This window comes from Patagioenas fasciata, chromosome 1 (assembly GCF_037038585.1).
Source record: "Patagioenas fasciata isolate bPatFas1 chromosome 1, bPatFas1.hap1, whole genome shotgun sequence".
Lineage (NCBI taxonomy): Eukaryota > Metazoa > Chordata > Aves > Columbiformes > Columbidae > Patagioenas > Patagioenas fasciata.
In genome coordinates, this window is record NC_092520.1 from 188,801,257 (window position 1) to 188,821,202 (window position 19,946).

Here is a 19,946-nt window from a genome sequence, read left to right on the forward strand (position 1 = left end):
GGTCAGGCCTCACACCGTCGACCCTCATGCCCCTCCACTCCTTCTTTCGTGTTCTTAATCCATTCTTTCTCCTTCACCTGCGCAGCACTTGCTCCCCTCATCTCACCCCTACGTTAAACCAGCTCTTCCCGGCACAGGTCTCCTCTCTCCCTGCAATGAGAACGTCTCCACTTTGAGAACCCACTAAAGAACCTTTCCGCTCTTCAATTCCCATTCGCCCTTCCCGCTGCTGCTAATGACAGCTTCTCTAACCATCACAAGGCACAACGGGAGCGCACCAGCAGAACATCTCCAGTCAGTCAGTTTTATCAGCCAGGCTAGTGCCACAGAAGAGAGCAGCTGTCCTTGAACTCCAAAAGTTGTCTTGTCCTTTCACAGCAGCACTGTTCCAGCATCAGCCCCCACACTGAGTGCACAGAGGCATTTGTGCTGCTTGAGCATAAATCAGAGCTTCCAGGTGAAGTGGTCCGACCTCGCTTCCCCGCGGCTGACAGTCGCCAAATAAACAAACTCAACAACAAAGAATTTAGCAACTTCTTTTTTACTTCGCATCATCTATATAGGGCAAATACACGATAACATATTCTCAATGATGAACCATCATTAACAAGATGGACAAGCCACAGTTCAAAGTCAGCCCTCAGCTGTTACAAACTCTGAAGGTTTCCAAGTAACTTAGGGATCGCACAGTTCTTGTTCCTAAAAGATGCTTTCACTTGTCAATCCCAGGTAAAAATCACGGAAAAGCAAGCTGGGAAGCACTCTTCAGATCTGTTCTTCAGACAACACATAACAGCCATGACTGCACACAGAGAAGACATCAGTCTTCCAGGCTGTCACTCAGACTGACTTCTTGAGATCACAGACATAGAACAGATGTAAGCACGCAGCATTTCAGAAACAAAATTAAAAATGTAGAGTCCTATCAACTTTTGAGGTGCTAACACTCATCCACTTCTTGATTTAACCTTAAAAAAAATCCAAGAAACCAAATACCCCTACAAAAAACAAGCCCACCCCACATCGGAAAAGCTTTTGGCAGCAGAGGCTTTGGGTTAAGGGCTATTGAAGCTTGGAGTACACGCAGTTCCAGTTACTAACTCCAGTAGGTCTTAAAAGCAATAGATCAGCATTCAGGTGTGAAAAAAAAACTTACTCCATTTTTCAGCTAGTGGTCAACTTCAGTTCCTGAAGTGTAAGAGTCACATCTTGGATCAACTGACAAGGGAGGGAAAAAAAACGCCGCAGAGGGGACAGCAAATTCCATCAATCTTTTAGACCACTCTGAGCAGAGGCCTCAGACCCCCTCGCTACCAGCCTCCTCAGGCCTGCAGTAAAAAGTTGACCTGTTTGGTCATTCTGGGATATTCTCCTGGATGAACAGGAGCTCCTTTACCTCTGCCAACCACACCAGCAGCTCATGAACATAGTCTCCTTCCTCTCCAGAAGAATCACTGACCACACCTGCAATCTGGTTTTATTGCTGTCCAGATTCCTTCTCTGAGCACTCTGTGCTGGCCTCACATGCATTCACCTCAGACAAATTATTTCTATTAACCCGTCTCGTTGTACAGAATGACAGAACAGACGAGGTTGGAAGGCATCCTGGGGGACCTCCTCCAGTTCAGCACCCTGCTCAGAGCAGGGTCAGCCAGCAGGTTGCTCAGAGATGTGTCCACATCTGAGTACCTCCAAGGACAGAGACACCACAGCCTCTCTGGGAAACCTGCTCCAGTGTCTGACCTGGGATGGTTTTTTTCCCCCCCCTTAGGTTTAAATGGAATTTCCTGCATTTCAGTTTGGGCACATCACCTCTTGGCCCATCTCTGAGCACCGCCAAGAAGAGCCTGGCTCCATCTTCAACTCCCCGCCCAGGTATTCATACAAATGAAGAAGATGCTCTGGAGCCTTCTCCAAGCTGAACAATCCCAGCTCTCAGCTCTTCCATGTAGCTCACATGCTCCAAGCTCTTCAGCATCTTCACGGCTCTTCTTTGGACTCACTCCAGTATGTCAATGTCCCTCTCATACTGGGGAGCCCATGACAAGACCTGGCACTCCAGCTGTGGTCTCCTCAGCACTGAGGAGGGAAGGATCTCACCCTCAACCCAATGCAGCCCTGAAAGGCTGGTGGTCTCCCATGCTGCCAGAGCAGACTGATGTGCCTTCAACCAGTATTGTGCACACAGTTTCTCATCCAGTCAAGAACTCGTGCCACGTGCAAGAGAGATGACAGCGGAGTAGCCAGGAACACTGTAAACCCAATTCTTTGAATATGTAATCTACCTTATGATATGGAGCTGAGGTTTTTCAACACAATAGTGAAATAATGTAGTTAAACCTGCATTTCTACATTAAAAAAAGACTGTTTTCAGAAAAGCTGAAGGCACTGAAGGCTCACCTGAGAAGAATAATTAGTAAGACACCCCCCCAACCCTGAAGTAGAAGGCATCTTCCCATATGTATCAGTCAGCAGCACAGCTTGAAAGAACTGAAAATCCTTCCCAGAGGGTTCCCTCTAAGTCCTGCTTAAAGAGACTATGGCTCTATATTACATGAAACCACACCTTTTAAATCAGAATAAAAACTAAAAGTAACTTAACAGTTATTAAAGCTGTTAATGATACACCTCACATTATTCATTTAATGCCAGTAATACCCCACTTCATACCTCACCACTTATCATTTTTCGTCTGTAAAATACAGAGACCCCTTACCTGGAAGTTCCTGTTTCTAGAATAGTGAAATAAAAATTCCAAATATACATTTCCCCCCATGCCTCCAGAACAAATAAATGACAGTAAAAGTCTTTAAAAGCAGAAACCTGCAGTTATGGTACATGCTGGACCTTCAAGGCTTTTTATCTGTGCAGAAAGATTTCTTCCCGTATGAATACTGAAACAGTCTGCAAGAAGCAGACAGCTAACACAAACAAGCAATGGATCACTTAAGCCACCCTTTCATGACACAGAGTAAGAAGGATTTATTCAATTTATTCTGAAAGAGACATGTTCAGCAAGGCTGAAGACTCAGTATCTTCCACCACGCAAGGCCCAAAGCAACATCTGTAGTACTTCACTAGTAACACAGAAGCTCTATTTGGGAGAGATGACCTGTAACTTTTGCAGAACTGCTGTACCAGAGAAAGCAAATGCAGGCAAACACCTGCTTATACATACGAGCAAGTTACAGCTTTGGGGAACACCTGAAAGGGTTAAAAGATGGCAAGAGGAAAAAGAATAAACTGCACAGCTCAAGCTTAAGTCTTGTCCCCAACAAGGCAGTTGGATGAAGAACAAAAAGCAAACACAGAACTTCTCTAAGTCAATGGAGAACATAATAAAAAAAGCTCAACTCTTTCCCAGTTTAAGAATGCACGTACCTAAAATTACTGTCTACTGTTTGCAATTGGTACTCCACAAACCAAATTTTAAAAGCAAGGCAAATCCCAAAGCACAGAAAGAGACACAAGACACACAACCTGCAGCTGATCTTGGGCAGGACAAATTAGAAATAAAGAAAAATCTTCAGGTTCTCTCAGATCTCCACAGGATCACTCAAGGCCCTAATTTTACATAACAGTCTAAAGATTCAGAAAAGGCCATTGCATGAATATTCACCTGTATCAAGAGAAGTTAGGTATGCAATGGTATTGCAAGTAGGAACCTCGCTGCACCTTTAAGCAATTATGTATCTGCAGGATGTGGCCCCAGGTCCAATCCACTCAATCCTCCAGCATCTCCATTTGCACTACTGGGAAAGCAGGACAATACCGCACAGGGCTGCCCCGCTTTACCTGCTTAATGCATGCAAAGCCCTTCAGCATTCTCCTCCAATCCCCTCAAAGATGTGCAAATCATTGTCTTTTTACTGTTGGGGGATAATGGTTTTAATTTGATGACTTGCAGAAGGAGGCCTCTCAGCAGGGACATTATCATCTGAAGGCTCCCTCACCGGGTGCTGCTGGGGGTGAGAACTTTGACAGTGTAGCTCAGGGGACAGATGTTGAAGGAATCTCTTTGGCTCTTGCCCTATCACCACCATACTGTGATACCTTCTCAAACAGAGAATTTGAAAGAGGTACTGGAACAACATGGAAGTGAATAAAGGACCTTGAAATTAATCGTTTAAGCCAGAGTCTGGAATCTGAAGAAAACAATAGTATTTTTTTATGGTAAAAATAATCTTTATTTGGCTCTTAACGTATCCTACTCACACAACGTAGTGTGTATAAATAAGATAAACCTAACAGGACCAGCGTCTCCCAAATGTGTTTTGGAGGCCAGCTCCAAGTGTTCAGATTTTTGACTCCTGTCTACAAAGAATATTTTATTGTAACTCTCAAAACTAGAAAATGTTTATCAGCAAGTATCATGCATTATTTTTTTCCTCATAGGTAATTTTACACTGATGGCATCATTCTCATCATTATATCTATAATTTAGTTAAATACTGATAAAAGTATTTTCTGGAGCAGATACCCTATTCAACTGCTAGACCTCCAAAGTTTGCTTAAAAGGCCTCCAGACAAGTGGATCTTCAAATTAGTGGAAAAAGATAACTTACATTTTTAGTTACCGTTCCAAATGAAAAGATCTGCTAGTGACAGAAAATGCATCTCTTGAAATGGAAGCTTCTTTCAGTGTCCTTTGAAGTAGCTTTTTTAATGCAAATTCTCACAGAAGTGGAGAAGTAAGGAATAGCGAGGCTAAGTATCAGAATCTTCTCCAGGACAGTATCACAGAAATCTTACTAATAGTTGAAATAATTCCACTTAAAGTACCTGTTGGGAACACAGTATGAACAAAATGCCTGCCCACCTTCCCACTCCCCTCCCAAAAAAAAAGGAAAAAAAAGAAAAAAAAGAGAAAAAAACAACCAACAAAAACAAAAAAGGAAATCTCCCCTTGCCTCACCCAACAGAAAAACGCAGAAGATTTTACATGTCAAAGTTCTAGTAATACTTGTGAGCCATCTCATCACTGGCCAACTGCATTTGAATTGTATTTTGAACTAGAGACGGAGGGCTCTGTATATATAAGGTTCCATGTGTATGACAAGCAATTAAAACTGCACTTCACAGATTTTTGTATTTCCACAGATTTTGCCATTTCCATGGGTTCTTCCTTTTGTGATAAGTGTCTCGTTAGTTCAGGATTCATTAAAAGGTAATATCAAGAAAGAGAGAGCTTTTCAACATACTTTGCTGGTTCAAGTCAGTAGGCTGATAGCATGTGCTTTTCTTCAGGTGTGTGGGTAGATGGTGGTGGTGGAGAACACAGTTTATCCCCTCTGATCCAAAGCTGCGTGCAGAATAGGAAAAAAAACCCCAAGAAACCAAGAAAAAAACAACAAACAAAAACTTAGGTTGTATTTGCCTCTGGCCTCATCACTCTGTAGGAAGTTCCTTGCATTGAAGGAGAAACCCGGGAAGAAAGGAGGTAAAACAACTGCAGTGACAAGGAAATAGACTAACACCGAACCTTGTTTTCTGAAACAAAAAGCAGAGAACAAGTGTGACCACAACTGGAGTACTACTCAGGTTTTTATCTTCTCGTTACCAGTCTCTGGAGGAAACATCTAAGATGAAGAGTCCAGACAACATCTCTAGAAACAGAGAGCTACAGCACAACACACCCATTGAGTGTGTTCATTTTTCTAGACTCCTTCTGCTTTATTTCGAAATGAATGTCCCTTCAGAAATATTCAGCATTTTTACAGATGTTTATTGAAGTCTGCAAAAACATAACTGATTTGAATTAACTTATACCAATTCTCCATTTTCCAACAACGCTGCTCTGGTAACCAGATGAAAAACAGATATTAATGTTTCACTGCAGAATTACAAACACCTTTTTAAGTGGAGAAAATATTAAGAAAAAATTACTCTAAGCATGAAGCTGTTACAGTGAAAGACCAGACCAAGACAAAACACGCCTTCTAAGTTGCTTGCATTCTTATAGCAAAGGACTGCTACAACCCTTTTAATAGATGTGATGAAACTCTTAATAGAAGCAAATATCCCAAAGGAAACAGATTTCAGGCATAATTTGAATATAACAGCTCAGTGAGAAATGGCTTTTCAGGCAAGGTATAACAAGATCTCCACAGCCTTGTGATCGTGACAAAGGAAAAAAAGTACTTTTCACTGAGAAGTTTTTCACGTGATAGATTCATATGAAAAACTGCAAGAGAAAAGATCCTTATCAACATAAAACTGCATGAGATAATTCAAATATTTTAAACCCTCCCAACCCCAAAAGACACCTGCATCACAATTTTAAATACAAACATGTGATATAATCAGAATTATTTGCTTATGTTCACCTCTGAACAACAGTTAAAAGTAAAAATTAAACAAGTAATTATGAAGCAATAATTACAACTTCATGTAAAAAAAGAGAAGCAGCTTTGACAAGACTTTAGACCTACAATCTATACCAAAAATCATTTTGAGAATAAAACCCTAAGATATATTTCAGTAGCAGTTTTCATTTTTAATAACTTTATTTCTACATTAAAGTACTTACTGGATGCAAATAATACAGATATGATGAGAAACTACACAAGTTTTCACATGAGGTCAGCTCAACTGCATATACTAAGAAGAAGCATAATGTGACTAAGTTTTCCAACAGTATTCATAGCACTAAACTTAAAGTCAGGTTTTTCTTTACCACTAACTTAGTTATAACTAAGAAAAAACCAAATCCAAACAACGTTACTGCTCCCATTTTTACTAATCTTTTTTCCAAGGTGGGCGCTTTTTCTGGAAGCTTCACTCGGCTGGGGTCATTCATCTGTTCATGCTGAGGCAGATGTTAAGTTCACAAAAGAAATGCAGCAAAGAAAAAAAGTTAGTGTGAAAGCTTCTTAAGTATGTGATGACGTACCCAGTCCTAAGAATCTGCATGCATCTAGGATTGATATTATATTTTTCCCCTTGTCTGCCTCTGCTCTACTTCTATTGAAATAAATGCGTGCAAACCTTTATCTTATCTGATACTCAATTATTTTGTAATATATATTAGAAAAACAGTTTGTTTACAAACTTAATTCCTCAGGAGTAAACCACACTGCTAATAGGTGCCACAAAAATCTAATAACAAAGCATTTAAATGCCAATCATCCAATATTTTAACCAGAACTTTTGCCATTTAATTACTAAAAAACCTGTTTGTTAAAACAGGCAGTTAAATATGTAACAGATTAGACACGGGCTGAAGCTGAGTGAAGCCTTGTCATGAAGTGCAACAGGTTTAGGTTCCAATTCCCCACCTTAGTTTATAATGCTTGAAAGGCCATCTCATCTACCGTGCTTTCAAAAATTATATGCTACAGACATAGTATGTACTGCTGGCAAAGTCTTTTAGTGACTAAGCTTAACAAACAGTACTGAAGGGAATTCATACAAACTTCTCTATGACATTTAACTGTTTCACTTAAATTGACACGTTTCATAATAAATATTTCAGTGGTATATTCATGCAAAAGTGTTCCACCATAAGTTAAGTAGCACAAAAAAGTTTTATCAGTGAAAGTCATAAAACATTCCAGTATTTTAACAGAACAGGAATCACATTTCTGAAGTAATTAGAAGGCTCATGTTTAACTCTGGGTACAAAGGCCACTGTGCTTCATCTTGACAGCTATAAAACCTTAAGTACAGACAAGAGCAAAGTCAAGTGGCACCCAACTCAGATCTTGCCCAGCCCTTGTAACTCACCTACACATCCAGGAGGCAAATATATACATACAATTGATTTCTGCATATGCAAATAAAGGAACATAAGTAGCTAAAAAGTTCTTTGCCACAAACTCCATCTATCTCTTAAACATATTTGGTGTCAAGTGATTTATTGGAGAAAGCCGTTATATTACATTAAATTTACTTAAACTACAGGAAATCGCATTAGTAGCATTATACTCAAGGTCTGAGTTCCACATGGCTTCATTCAGCAACAGATTCCTTTCTGACACTGATGCTCCATTTACTCTATCCCAGCGCCATTCCTTTTACTAGCTTATTACTTAAAATGACCCCATCTGACAAGAAGGTGTCATTGTGTTGGTTTGAGAATGACTGATGTGGTGCTAACATCTAGCCTTGACCTCTCCCACCCTCTTCTTTTGTCACTCTCCAGAGTTATCTGGGATGCCTCCCATTCAATCCATAAAACTTTAGTATCTTCCTTGTGACGCAATAATTCCAAACAAAAGATTCCTTAACTAAGAAGTAAGAGTGTAACTATTCAGAGTGGTGTTTATGCCACAGTGGTTGTCTGAAAGCATAGAGATACATTCCACTTAATTCTTTCCTGGGGTAGAAAGACTGTCTAATGCAGCTGTGGAATATTCTAGATTATTGCTCATTCTGTCCATGGAAAGGGTGAAGGGGGAGTGGTAAATGCAATGTCCAAGCCACAGCTCAAGAGCCTGTGCCAGACCAAGGTTTCATTGATGGATATCACATTTGAAACTGGTACACAGTCTTTAACAGCCTCACTCATATTCTCACCTTCTCCACCAGGTCCTTCAGTTTGGTAACTTCTTCTCCCAGCTTTTCAACGCTGCAAAGCAAGTCTTCGCAGACTTCAATAAAATTTTCAGTCGGTGCCCACTGCAGCACTATCTATTAACAGTTACAGTTATTTACCAGCATTACTGTACATTGTGTTTTCATATTATTTTAGTTAAATGTATCATAAAAGAGTGTCAGAAAAAGTTTATAACTGCATATATTCCATGTTTTCATTGTATGATATACACACGAGATCTGCTACTCTCTACTACTCTTTTGTCACCTTAACTCCCCTATCAGCAGAAACATGAAGAAAAAATATTTATCACAGAATCACAGAATGTTAGGGATTGGAAGGGACCTCGAAAGATCATCTAGTCCAATCCCTCTGCTCCTTTAATTGGGTGGCCTACATATTTGCAATACATTATTAAAAAAAAAGTGTCCTTTTGAGAAAGAACATTGCATAGCGCTCTAGAACTATACAATAATCAAGATGGTCGATGAGTATTTGTATTTTTCATTTTACAAGTTAGAACAATATTCTAGAGTAGAATAATATACTCTGAACCTATATTTCTTTTTTTGCTTGAGTACCTTGTGAGAATTTTCACGCAAATGTTTATTCACAGTCTGCACAGGAATGATCAGCTTACTACACTCTTTATTCAACTTCTGAAGAAACTTGAGGAATTCATCTCCACTACAAAAATAGAATGATATTCCGTTATTTGTCAAAGGCCGTAACTTTTTGCAAGCTAAATACGATCTATGCATTTCCAACATTGGCTAGTGAACAAATCAGACATGCAGTTTCATTGGCTTAGAAAAAAGAAAATCCAGTGTTATTTTAACATAGGGTAGTTAAACACTACATTTAACAACTTAGCAAGTTCTGCACCACCAGCCCTTTTGGAAGGACAACAAATCGTTAAGTTATCCAGAACATTCAGCTGGTTAGACACACCAAAAGCTGAAGAAGTGTCACCCAAAAGCTTTTTGGAACATTCTATTAACCTCCACTTCTGTTTCTAACTCTCGTGAATCCTGTAGTATCAATGAAGACATTTCATTACCTGATGCATGAGTAATTCTATACCACATTTATAAATGCATAATAACCGCAGCACTGTTTTCCTGTGCATATGTGTGTACAGATCAATCTTGCAACATGAGAAACTGAATTTATAGACAATTTTATGCTGACATATCAATATTCCTGACCTGCAGCTTACATTTCTGAGGAAGTGGGGGAAAAAAAAAAAGTCTGGTTTGTACTTTGTAGCTAGAACTAAAATGACTAGGTTAGAGTCACTTGGTCTTCAGCATAGTGAGAGAAAGAAGAATCCAATAATACTGACTTGAGCCCTGGATTTGGAAGTACATTCCTCAAAGCCTAAAATACCCAATGTTATCTACTTTGAAGAAAATATATACTTAGTGGTCAAATTGAAGCAGGAAGACAGCTCTGAAAATTAGTTTGATCAATATTGCGAAAGAGTAGAGAAAAGGATAGAATGATTTAACAGACAACTTCGTTAACTTTCTAGAGCTTCGACATGACACCCAGTCAATTTACAAGCCTCAGAGAGTGTTATTTACAAGTCCGGGTGCTGGTTACAAAGTTGTCACCACTGACCTGGCAGAGGAAAGGCAGGGGGTGAGGAAGAAGATCATCCATTTGTTCTTAAAGAACGAACTCTCAAAAGCCAAAACTCCTGAGAAGTGCCTGTATCTTCAGTAGAAAATTTTCCACTAGTTATAAGCCACTCCACTGAATGTTTTACCTCAGCAGAGGTAAAACAAGAGACAATTTTAAGTTCCTATCGCAGGACTTCGCATTATATTTACAGAAGGATCTAAATAAGTTTATTCAGACCCCAATGCTCCTCTTTTCCAAGGGCAATCTGCTACTAAACTTCAATGCAACATCCTCACAGCACCTTCCTGGCTGCTGCTTCTGATGGCAAAAAGGTACACATGAAATTTGCCAAACAGCTAAACTAAGCTACATGCCAGTGTGGTGCAAATACCTAAACAGAGACTGAACTTAGCCCATAGAGTGCTTTCCTTTACCTCTGGCAGAAGATCACTAAGGAGCAAAGTTTCCACCACTGCTCAGGACACCTGTGATTTGCAACTGTGCTGAATTGTTACAACTTAAACACTTACACCAGAAATACACAGAAGCATCAGAAGGGATACCAGAGGTTAAAAAACAAGTCTGTTCATGGTTTTTATGAAGACAGGGAAGTAAGAAAGCTTATCAGCTTGTTTAATAAAATAATGAATTATTTTAGAACAATATAACTGAACTGAATATTTAGGGTAAAAAAAACCGGAATGGTAAACAAAATAATCACAGCTGGAGATAGGCTGACAGTTTCTCCCATGTTACTACAGTCAAGCCACGCTCATGAAAATTTCCTTATACTTAGAAGGATAACTCTTCAGTTGGCTATGGTCAGTTATGGCACCTTCTGTGTTTTGTCACAAAGGAAATTATTTTTAGGAATTCTGAAAGGATTCTCAGCAAAAATAATGTATGTCATGGGCATGAAATTGGGAGAAAAAACCCCAAACATTTCTACTTCTCATACTTCTTTATTATAGCAATAATAGTTCTTGAAGATATTTTCCTATAATTTTGTATCTGTTGCAGTAACATGTTCTTATATTTGCAACTTGAAATAGTGCTTTCAAAAAAATAATCACTTTTTAAAAGAATTAATGGCTGTCAAAACACCAGTGGCTAAACAGTGCTAGACACTGTGAGTCTATAATCAATCAGTTCAACATTTTCTACTATGTTAGTTTTTCTATGACTTAATGACTGATTTTCCTTCTCACAGGATGACTTTGAAAAAGTGGGAAGTAAAATCTTTATATAATAGCATGTAAACATAGTCTATGATTTCAGTCTCAAGGTCAGATTCCAAGAATACATGTCAAGCCATTTTCTAGAAAACTATGCAGTGCTTGCTAAAACTGAAATGCTGTCATATTTTGTGTACTTCAATCTTTAACCAATCAATCATTTTCTGGTTTTAAGAACTACATATGATATAAAACCATACTGCACTAGGAATTCCATACGTCACTGCTGTGTGAGGCTCTACAGGACATCATGTGGGTTTTTTATCGTATTTGGCCATACATGCAGTGAACTGTCAACTTTCTGTGTTTCTCCACTTACTCCCTCTGTTCACCTTTGTAAGCTTTCTGCTTGAATGTGTACACTAAACACGACCAAAGACCAATCTGAAAAAAACCATATATTTCTAGCACAAAAATGCATGAAGCTTAAACTGGGCAAAGTCCTCTTAAACTGCAGCTAATTATCCCTTGCTGAAGAGTTGACATCCTTTTCTAAAGGTGCCTAACTTGGACAGCCAGTCCCCCTTATGGCTGGCCCACTATCTCAGCTCAGCAAAGCTCAGGTGCTGTCAGAGTATTTATGGTGTATCCGTATCATACAGGTTTGTACCCTCTTGCGTGGTGAAACTTCAGTTCTTCAGCATACTAGTTTGTACCTGGATTCTCTTCTGGAAGTACAAAGGTACTTGTTTTGATGGAGAAATCTTCTCACAGACTAGAAGCACTGTCAAGGTCCTGTATCAGGACATGAACACCCTGTTCTCCCAGCCCACCTCAGTCTTTCAAGAGCTTCCCACGTGCCTTGCGTGCTCTCCCACATCCCATGGCTCAAACTTGGCACCATGCTGCAAAAAGGCACCTGAAGCAGGCTGCAAAGCCTCTTTTGTGTAAACACAGTAATGGAAACAGCTACGGGCACCACGCCAGCATCAAGAGCAATCGGTACGTATAAGGATGACTCCACGGGAGTGCAGTACTTGCTGGGCAGACTCATGTAACCAAGGCACAAAAGACAATGCTCTGGCAGGACCACATCATGACATGACTGCTAACGCACAGCGTCTGTGTGATTCAGCTGCCTGCAAAGGATGCTGACATGTATGGAATGAACTTGAACCCAAGCACATTCTTTGGTCCAATGAACACTAGGACTAACAAAGAGTCTAGCCTTATAGTATCCAAATAACACAGACAGCTCTCCCCAGTTTTTTGGAGAGGGAAGAAATACCTAACCAAGGAGCAGCACAGCTGTCAGGTCACTAGTCAAGAGTCAAGACCATCACCCAGCTCTTCCACATCCCACAGCTCAAACTCGGCACCACGCTGCAAAAACATACCTGAAGCAGGCTGCTAAGCTCCCTCTCAAGAAGGAGACATGCACTTTAAAGAGGAGCTGAACTCTTACTTTTCTAGACAGTAGAAAGTTATTTAATAAGTAGACTGGATGCAAAGAGGAGTTTTTTCCAGCCAGGCTGGTAAGGTAACACAATGCTATGCAAATGGTGGTAGGACTGAGAAGAAAGAAAGAAGCACAGAGAATCTAACTTACTAGTGATGCAGCTACAGAGTGAGGAAGGAGAAGCATTTCCAAGTTAAACAAACGCAGTCCAAATTACTAAAGCCTCTGAAAGGCAAGCCACACTTTTCTGCCTGAGTCAATTCTAAAACTTTTGCAAATTAAAATATCAAACAAATCCCATTTTCAGGAGCAATTCCACTGTAGGTCTGGGAAGTAAAAAGTGGAAAGTTATGAATACAGAATCTAAACTCAAGTCTAGGTTCCTCTTCTGGAAAAAGTGATATTTACACAACAAAATAGAGGGTAGAGGTTGAAGAAGTCTTTAGACACCTTTGCACTTGCTACAGCCTTCCTCCTCCTTTTTGTGCTACCTGTGGGAAGTGCTCTAGCAGTGCTTACGGAACCAATGAAGTTTAAAAAGGTTTCTGAGGGATGTTCCTCTCAGCTCCAGCCTGGCTTTCATGCAATTGCACAGGACTATACGACAAGTGTAAGGGGTATTGCAGAATTGACGCTTAAAGCTATAAGAATGAATCAATAATGGAAAAAATACCAAGTTGGAATGGAAGATGAAAGAAGTAACACTTTCTTACAAACCAGTTTCCTTATAAACCTGTTTCTACCAATGCATATAATCTGTGATAAGGAAAACATCTTATGAAGTTCTCAATTTGTAATATAAAAAAATGAGGTATTTTAGAAGCCAGTTAAAACTGCTTCCAGTGGAAGAGAAAAACGAGAAAAAATCCTGAACCTATTCAAAAGTCACATTTATGATTTAAGTCAAACACACATCTCCCTCCCACGCACGTTTTATTGCATCTTACAATCAGACAACTTTGATTGCAAGACTGTTAGGGCCTGTCTTGTCTACAGACAAAACAGAGAATTACAGAGATCACACCACATGGGGTTTGCAAGAGTAAATGACGTTCTTGAAGCACAGAGAAGCAAGAACGGCAAGACCACAGAGAAATAACAAAATCTGCTCACTGAAGCCTATCAGAGAAATGAAAGAACAAGTTAATAGTGGAGCACAAGAAGCCAGTTTCAGAGTTTATGATATGAACTCAAGGTATAATAGTAAAAATCCTGCAAAGCAAGGTCATGAAACCCTGTTGAGGTACAAAGAAAGAATCCACCACTCAAAAAGACAGCCAAAGCAATGGCATATAATGGCAATATAACCCATAAACAGATTCCTACAACAGAAATCTATGCTTCCAACTTCCTTTGTACAAAACACACCTAAACCAGCCCTCATAATCCACTAACTGATGTACTCTCATTAATGTTATGCATGGGATAAGGTGTAAGAGAACTATAGAAAACAACGCAGTCACCATAAATTGTCTATATTTCATTACCATTTCCTTAGATACACACTTAATACCTCAATTCCACCTTTACCACTTCAGGGAGGTCTTCAATTCTTATTTCTTCCACTTGTAGTTCTTTAATAGCGTCTAGGAGTGTCTGTTGATCTCGAGGATTTGTAATGCCGATCTAAATTGAAAGAGTTATCCCAAATTTGATTTACTTTTAATGCTTATTAGATATAACAGTATAGTACCATTTATTGTGTGAGTTTCTAACTATTAAAAGTCAAAGTAAGTTGCTTTTAAGTTACTGCAACCAACTACAATCTGTGTAACTGCAAATGGAAAAAATCAAACCACAAAAATTATTCAATAATGCAAAACAAAATTAAAAAGAGCTGAGGAAGAACCAAAATGAAATTGCACAGGATACTCAGAAAATCTGCTTAAGGTTTATTAAAAAAAAACCCAACAGTTTTTATAAGTACCCCTGCGTTGTTAGGATGTTATCCTCATCTGTTTCAGAGTCATCTCAGTAATCTCTTATTGGAAAAGAACCAATCATCATGATGGTGACACAGCATTAACTCAGAAAGAACGGAAACTGTCAAATCAGCATCAAACAGAGAATTTTACAGAAAGAGGTCAGGTTTTAAGAAGTGCTTTTACAAGCTTTTGGGTGTGTATTTTTTTTACAGTTAGAGAAACTGGTCTCGTAAGACACAATACTTCTTTTTAAAATCTTATTTTAATAGAATCTAATTTAAAAAGTAAGTTATGTCTACAAAGAAATCTAGTTGGTTCACACTATCTCCAAAAATTCAAATGATCAGAAACCAGTAGAGAGAGAGAATATCATCTGTTAAAAGGACATTCAACCAGATGTTTCTACCATTAAATAGGCCGTAAAAGCAACCTTTTTATATATCTGAAGGACAGCATACTTACAAACTTAGAATAGATTTTTCACCTCAAATTAAGATCAAGCCTAAATACTACTTAACATCAGCTTATAGAGTCCCTAAGCTCAGATCCATTCATCTTCTACACACTTGGCTAATGCTGCAAACAACAACAGAAAAGTTCTGAGGTGTTCAAGGCTTTTTTGTCATTTTTAGCCGAAGAAAAGCATGATTTTCTTCAGCAGATAAACACTATGTAACTGAGATTCTCCAAGTGATGCCTGGGACAGAAAACGTCAGCTGTGTTACTCATCAAATATCTCAGATTAAAATGTGACTTGCATTTAAATCTTAGACTGAGAGTTTTCTTGCAGAACACTTAAACGAAGAAAAAAAAAATCACTTTGTTAAAAGGGAAGTACTTCTGTGGCACATTCACTACTTTTTCTTGCTCATCTGACAGGTTGTGGTGCAACACTGGACTTCTGCTGTTAGCAGCCCTAAGAGGATGCTTCTCCACACAAAGGGAAAAACTTGTAATGCCAGCTCCAAGTCTGACTATGTTCCTAACTCTCCAGCTGAGCACCTGGACTCAGCAGGAGTGGACCACTCTGGAACTGGAGGCTGTAAGGATCCCACAGTCTTCAGAGCTACAACATGCGGGGCTCTGACGTTCTGAGGACCAAAAGTTCCCTCCTGCAGCCTCAGAACTCTGTAAGATGTTCGTGTTTGCAGTCTCCCAGATTTCTGTAATTATTGCAGGAAAAATTTTGAATGAACAGCTGACAACACACATCAGATCAGAATGCCAGGCAGTTGTTTCATGATGCAGAAGTAAGCTGATAAGAGCAGCAAATTTAATTATAATTAACAAAATAAATGAACTCTTCCAAGGACACAATGGCAGTTATCATTGAATATTAAAACTATCTTGCTTAAGGGAAGAACTATTGTGAAAACTGGTTTGCTTTTGACTCCTTCTCATTCCTGAAACAAGCAAATCGGAATACAGTTTTCTGATCAGTGTACCAGGAAGATGTTGTACATCCCTTCCTTATAAATAAAATGTACTTTCATCCTTCTGCAAATGGATCACTGAATGAGCACCACCACATCAGGCTCCTGAAAATCCATGCCCCAAACTCATGATCCAGCATCAACACAACTTTTCTGTCATCCTTTAAATGGCAATGAAAGAAGTGGCAAATAACAGACTGCCTCAACATATAAAAAATGACACAATTCTCAGGTAAAACCAGTGAAGTTACGCGTGAACTCTTACATCCTTGCCATCTTGCCCAAGTAGCCTCTATTTTTAATAACCTGACAATCTTATGCCAAATATTAAATGCTTTTTTTGAGGGCTGGGGGAGCAGAGGAAGGAGAGCCCTGGAACTGTGATATGGAAGAACACAGACCAAATAATTCTCTAATGATGAAGTTAAACTTCTGGGTTACATTTTCAATTTTGATGTGTCAAATTTTCATTATGCATTTTCAAATCCAGAACACAATGCCATTTTCTCTTATTCTAAACTAATCACCATGTGAGAAACAAACCTTCTTAGTCCTAAAAGCATTGAGAAGTAAAGTTACTTCTGTTGCTAACTTGTGAGACAAATGCTCAAATAAAACCAATAAAAAAGATTAGAGAGTTGTAAGTAGCACAGAATCAGAAATAAACCTCCAAATGTTGAATAGACTTGTCCCAGTATATTGAACAGACTTGTCTCAGTATGGAACAGTTTATAAGCTTGAGGAATGTGGAGATTTCAGCTTGAAAGAGTCATTGTTTAGGCTCTGTTGTAGAATACAGATAAAGATATTTACAGAGAAAATATCTTTTTGATATTGTTTGATGGAAGAAAGTGTATCATGTTAGTGACAGGATTTCTCCCCAGTTCTCTGGATACAAAGCAGCTTGGTTCAGAGGCATCCATCAGAGGTCATCATTAATCTTCGTAGTAATAAGATCCAGGCTCTTTAAAATAGCTGGCTGTTAGCTGAAGATCTGCCATCACACTAAAAACATTCAACTCTGGAATTACTAGAAAACTGATTAGATTTGTTCTACCAGTAGTGTGGGGAGAAACTGTTAGCAGAGCTCTAAAACTAGACTTCATCAAGAATTTGGGATAATTTATGAAATGCAAATAAACCAGGAGTGTTATATAATTTTTTAAATTCTCAGTTGAAGACTAATTAATTTATGTCCATGCACAACTTATTTTCCAGGAACTGTTTCCTGCTGTTGCAGAGACAAGAGGCAAAACAACTTTGTTCCTATAGATATTATCTTCCTGTGCAAGAGCAGCTGATCCAGGTATTTATTTCAGCTTGTCCAAAGAAGCCTTCTTTGTAACAGGGAGCCTCAAACATGTTAGAACACTGAGAAGTTTCCAGTTTGTGTGAAGTTATGTCTCTTTGGTGAAGGAACTGTAAGGCTTAGCCATTCTCTAAAGTCCACAATTCTCTCCTCTTCTCACGACAAAATCAAATAGCTATTACAACAAACCAGGTGATCAGTATGAACACATACTCAGTCAGATTCGCAGTTTAATGCAATCACAACCAAGACAGCAGCTCACAGAGCTATGAGAAGAAAGCCACAGAAATCTCCTTTAAAGAGCAAAATTCCTGTCAATGGGGGCTTTAGGATTCATATGAAGCCCACAATGGGATGCTGACCAATGGGCATGATCCTGGGGTTTCAGAAAAGCAGTAACATCAGAACATGCTGACACGCCTTGTAATAGTTAGGTCTGAGTGAACTCTTAAAGATCCCTTCATCAAAGCAACTCCCTATATACGCACCCTCTGAGAATACAGAATTACTTCTGAGCTCTGCCCAAACACTGAAAGTCTACTCAGTTACAAGACAAAACTTCATATGAAACATCCTGGTGACCACAACTCTGAAGGAATATTAACATCTGTATGCAAACATTAGTTCCAGCTGTTGAACACGTGCCTCCTTGGTACCAAAACAGCAGGACAAAAGCTGACACTGAGGACATGGTCAGCATCAAAAGCAGGGAGCAGCCTTGAAGCAGCTATTTTAATGAGGCATCTTTGGTATCCCAGACCAGGTACAGAGCGCTAGGAAGAATCCTGTGGCCTGAAGTACTCACTTTGTTCCAAGGAGACTCCTATGACTGGATTTTATTATGACACCCTTCTGTAAGCACAGCAAGTCTTTCCTTTCCCACGGGAATTATTCCAGCGAAGACAAAGCAACCACCCTATCTCACTGGAAATGAAAATCTTTTAATAATGCATCACTTAGTTCTAGATAACAGCAAAATATCAACCTTTGCAGCTGCAGTAAACTGTAAGAAACCAAATATATATATATATATTTTTTTTTTTTTTTGGTACGGTTCTACAAACCTGTGTGGGATATGAGATTCCACAATGCAAGAGAGTTCTTGTTTTTCCCCACAGAAATTACAGCCTCACAAGGGAGGACCACATTTAAAGTAGTTGTTTAGGATTATCTACTGCTAATCCTAGCACTGATTTTCCTTCAGGAAAAACATACTTAAATACTAAAAATGGTAACAACTAAAATTTTAAATAGAACTATTTCCTGATCACCCCAACTCCCACATCATTGCAGCAAAGAAAGACTGGGGACTTCCACTTCACAGTCAGATTTAGGCAGAGAAGATGTAAGAATTCAAGGCTGATCTGTGGGATTACGTACTTTAGAAAAGGTCTGTCTATATTCACATTAAAGTTCAAGAAGTTGCAGAAGATTCTGAAAACAGATCTTAGAAAGAAGTTCCTATAAGGTTAGGCATTTAAAGACATTAAAAACATTTAAGAAAGACAAGAAAACTAAATTAAGTTGTAAAGTAGTAAACTGACCTCTGTTAACTCATCTTTTTGCATGTTCAGAAGTTGTCTTAAGGTTATAGCTCTTTCCTGTATAAAACAAAGGGGATTCTGCCATCAAGAAGAACTCCAGAAGACACTTTTCACTGATTTTTTTTCACTTATGTTTTACTTCAGTTTTCAGAAACAAAATCCACTGAATGCCACCATTATCGAAGCAATGAAAGATTTCTCCAGTTTAGAAACATTCTATGTTGTAACTAATGCACATAATCAAAATTAAGTAATCCAATCCAGTCCACTGCAGTTTAACATAACACTTTTTATATAAACTTCTGTTTGATAAATTTATTTGACTTAATTTAAAACATTTATGTGAATTAAAATACTAATAGACATAGAACTTTTATTATGCTGTAGGTGCATTTTGATTTCATAAATTACTTTACAGATAGCAGATACATCACAAACTTACCTTCAATAACCCTATTATGTGTTCTAGGCCAAGACCATGTAAAAACACTTCTATGTCATCTAAAGTTGAATAGGAACTGTAAATACAATTAATGAGATTTGAGATTAATACAGTGGAAATTTAAAAGAGATATCCAGGAAAAAAATACTATAGAAAAAGCTCTCCAGATAAACCACTGGGGAGCCACCTAAAGTTGTACACACCTACTGATGACAGTAGTATCTCATGAGCATCAAGCATCATGGGGTACGATTTAACCTATCAAAATTTTATAAATGGCTTTTCAGTTTAATGAGTTGAATTGAGCCTAAAGGGAATTATTTTCATAAATAAATGCTGTTGTAAGTAGTAAAATGTTCCAACTGAACCTTAAAGTTGAGTCACAAAAGTCTGAAAAATTTGGAAGTAGGGTTAAGGAAGACAACTATTTATTCTTATCAAATAACATTCATTTAAACTGCATTCAGCCCACAACTGTTCATCTTCCAGTTCCGTTT

At 38.7% G+C, this 19,946-nt stretch overlaps 1 protein-coding gene across 4 annotated transcripts in view; it reads right to left on the reverse strand.

Moving 5' to 3' along the window:
* Window positions 1-5,704: 5,704 nt before the first annotated feature.
* The window catches only part of ASZ1 (ankyrin repeat, SAM and basic leucine zipper domain containing 1), a 40,322-nt gene continuing 26,080 nt past the window's right edge, over window positions 5,705-19,946 (reverse strand). For 3 of the 4 annotated variants that reach the window (XM_071803336.1, XM_065846288.2, XM_065846298.2), the window contains 6 exons: window positions 19,450-19,525; window positions 19,008-19,064; window positions 14,310-14,422; window positions 9,118-9,223; window positions 8,518-8,631; window positions 5,705-6,808 (listed from right to left, as the gene is read on the reverse strand). In XM_071803336.1, coding sequence (XP_071659437.1) covers window positions 6,641-6,808; window positions 8,518-8,631; window positions 9,118-9,223; window positions 14,310-14,422; window positions 19,008-19,064; window positions 19,450-19,525 — 634 coding nt within the window. In that variant the 3' untranslated portion in view covers window positions 5,705-6,640. The remainder of the gene's footprint in view (window positions 6,809-8,517; window positions 8,632-9,117; window positions 9,224-14,309; window positions 14,423-19,007; window positions 19,065-19,449; window positions 19,526-19,946) is intronic. The other variant, XM_065846305.2, reaches the window with a different exon arrangement.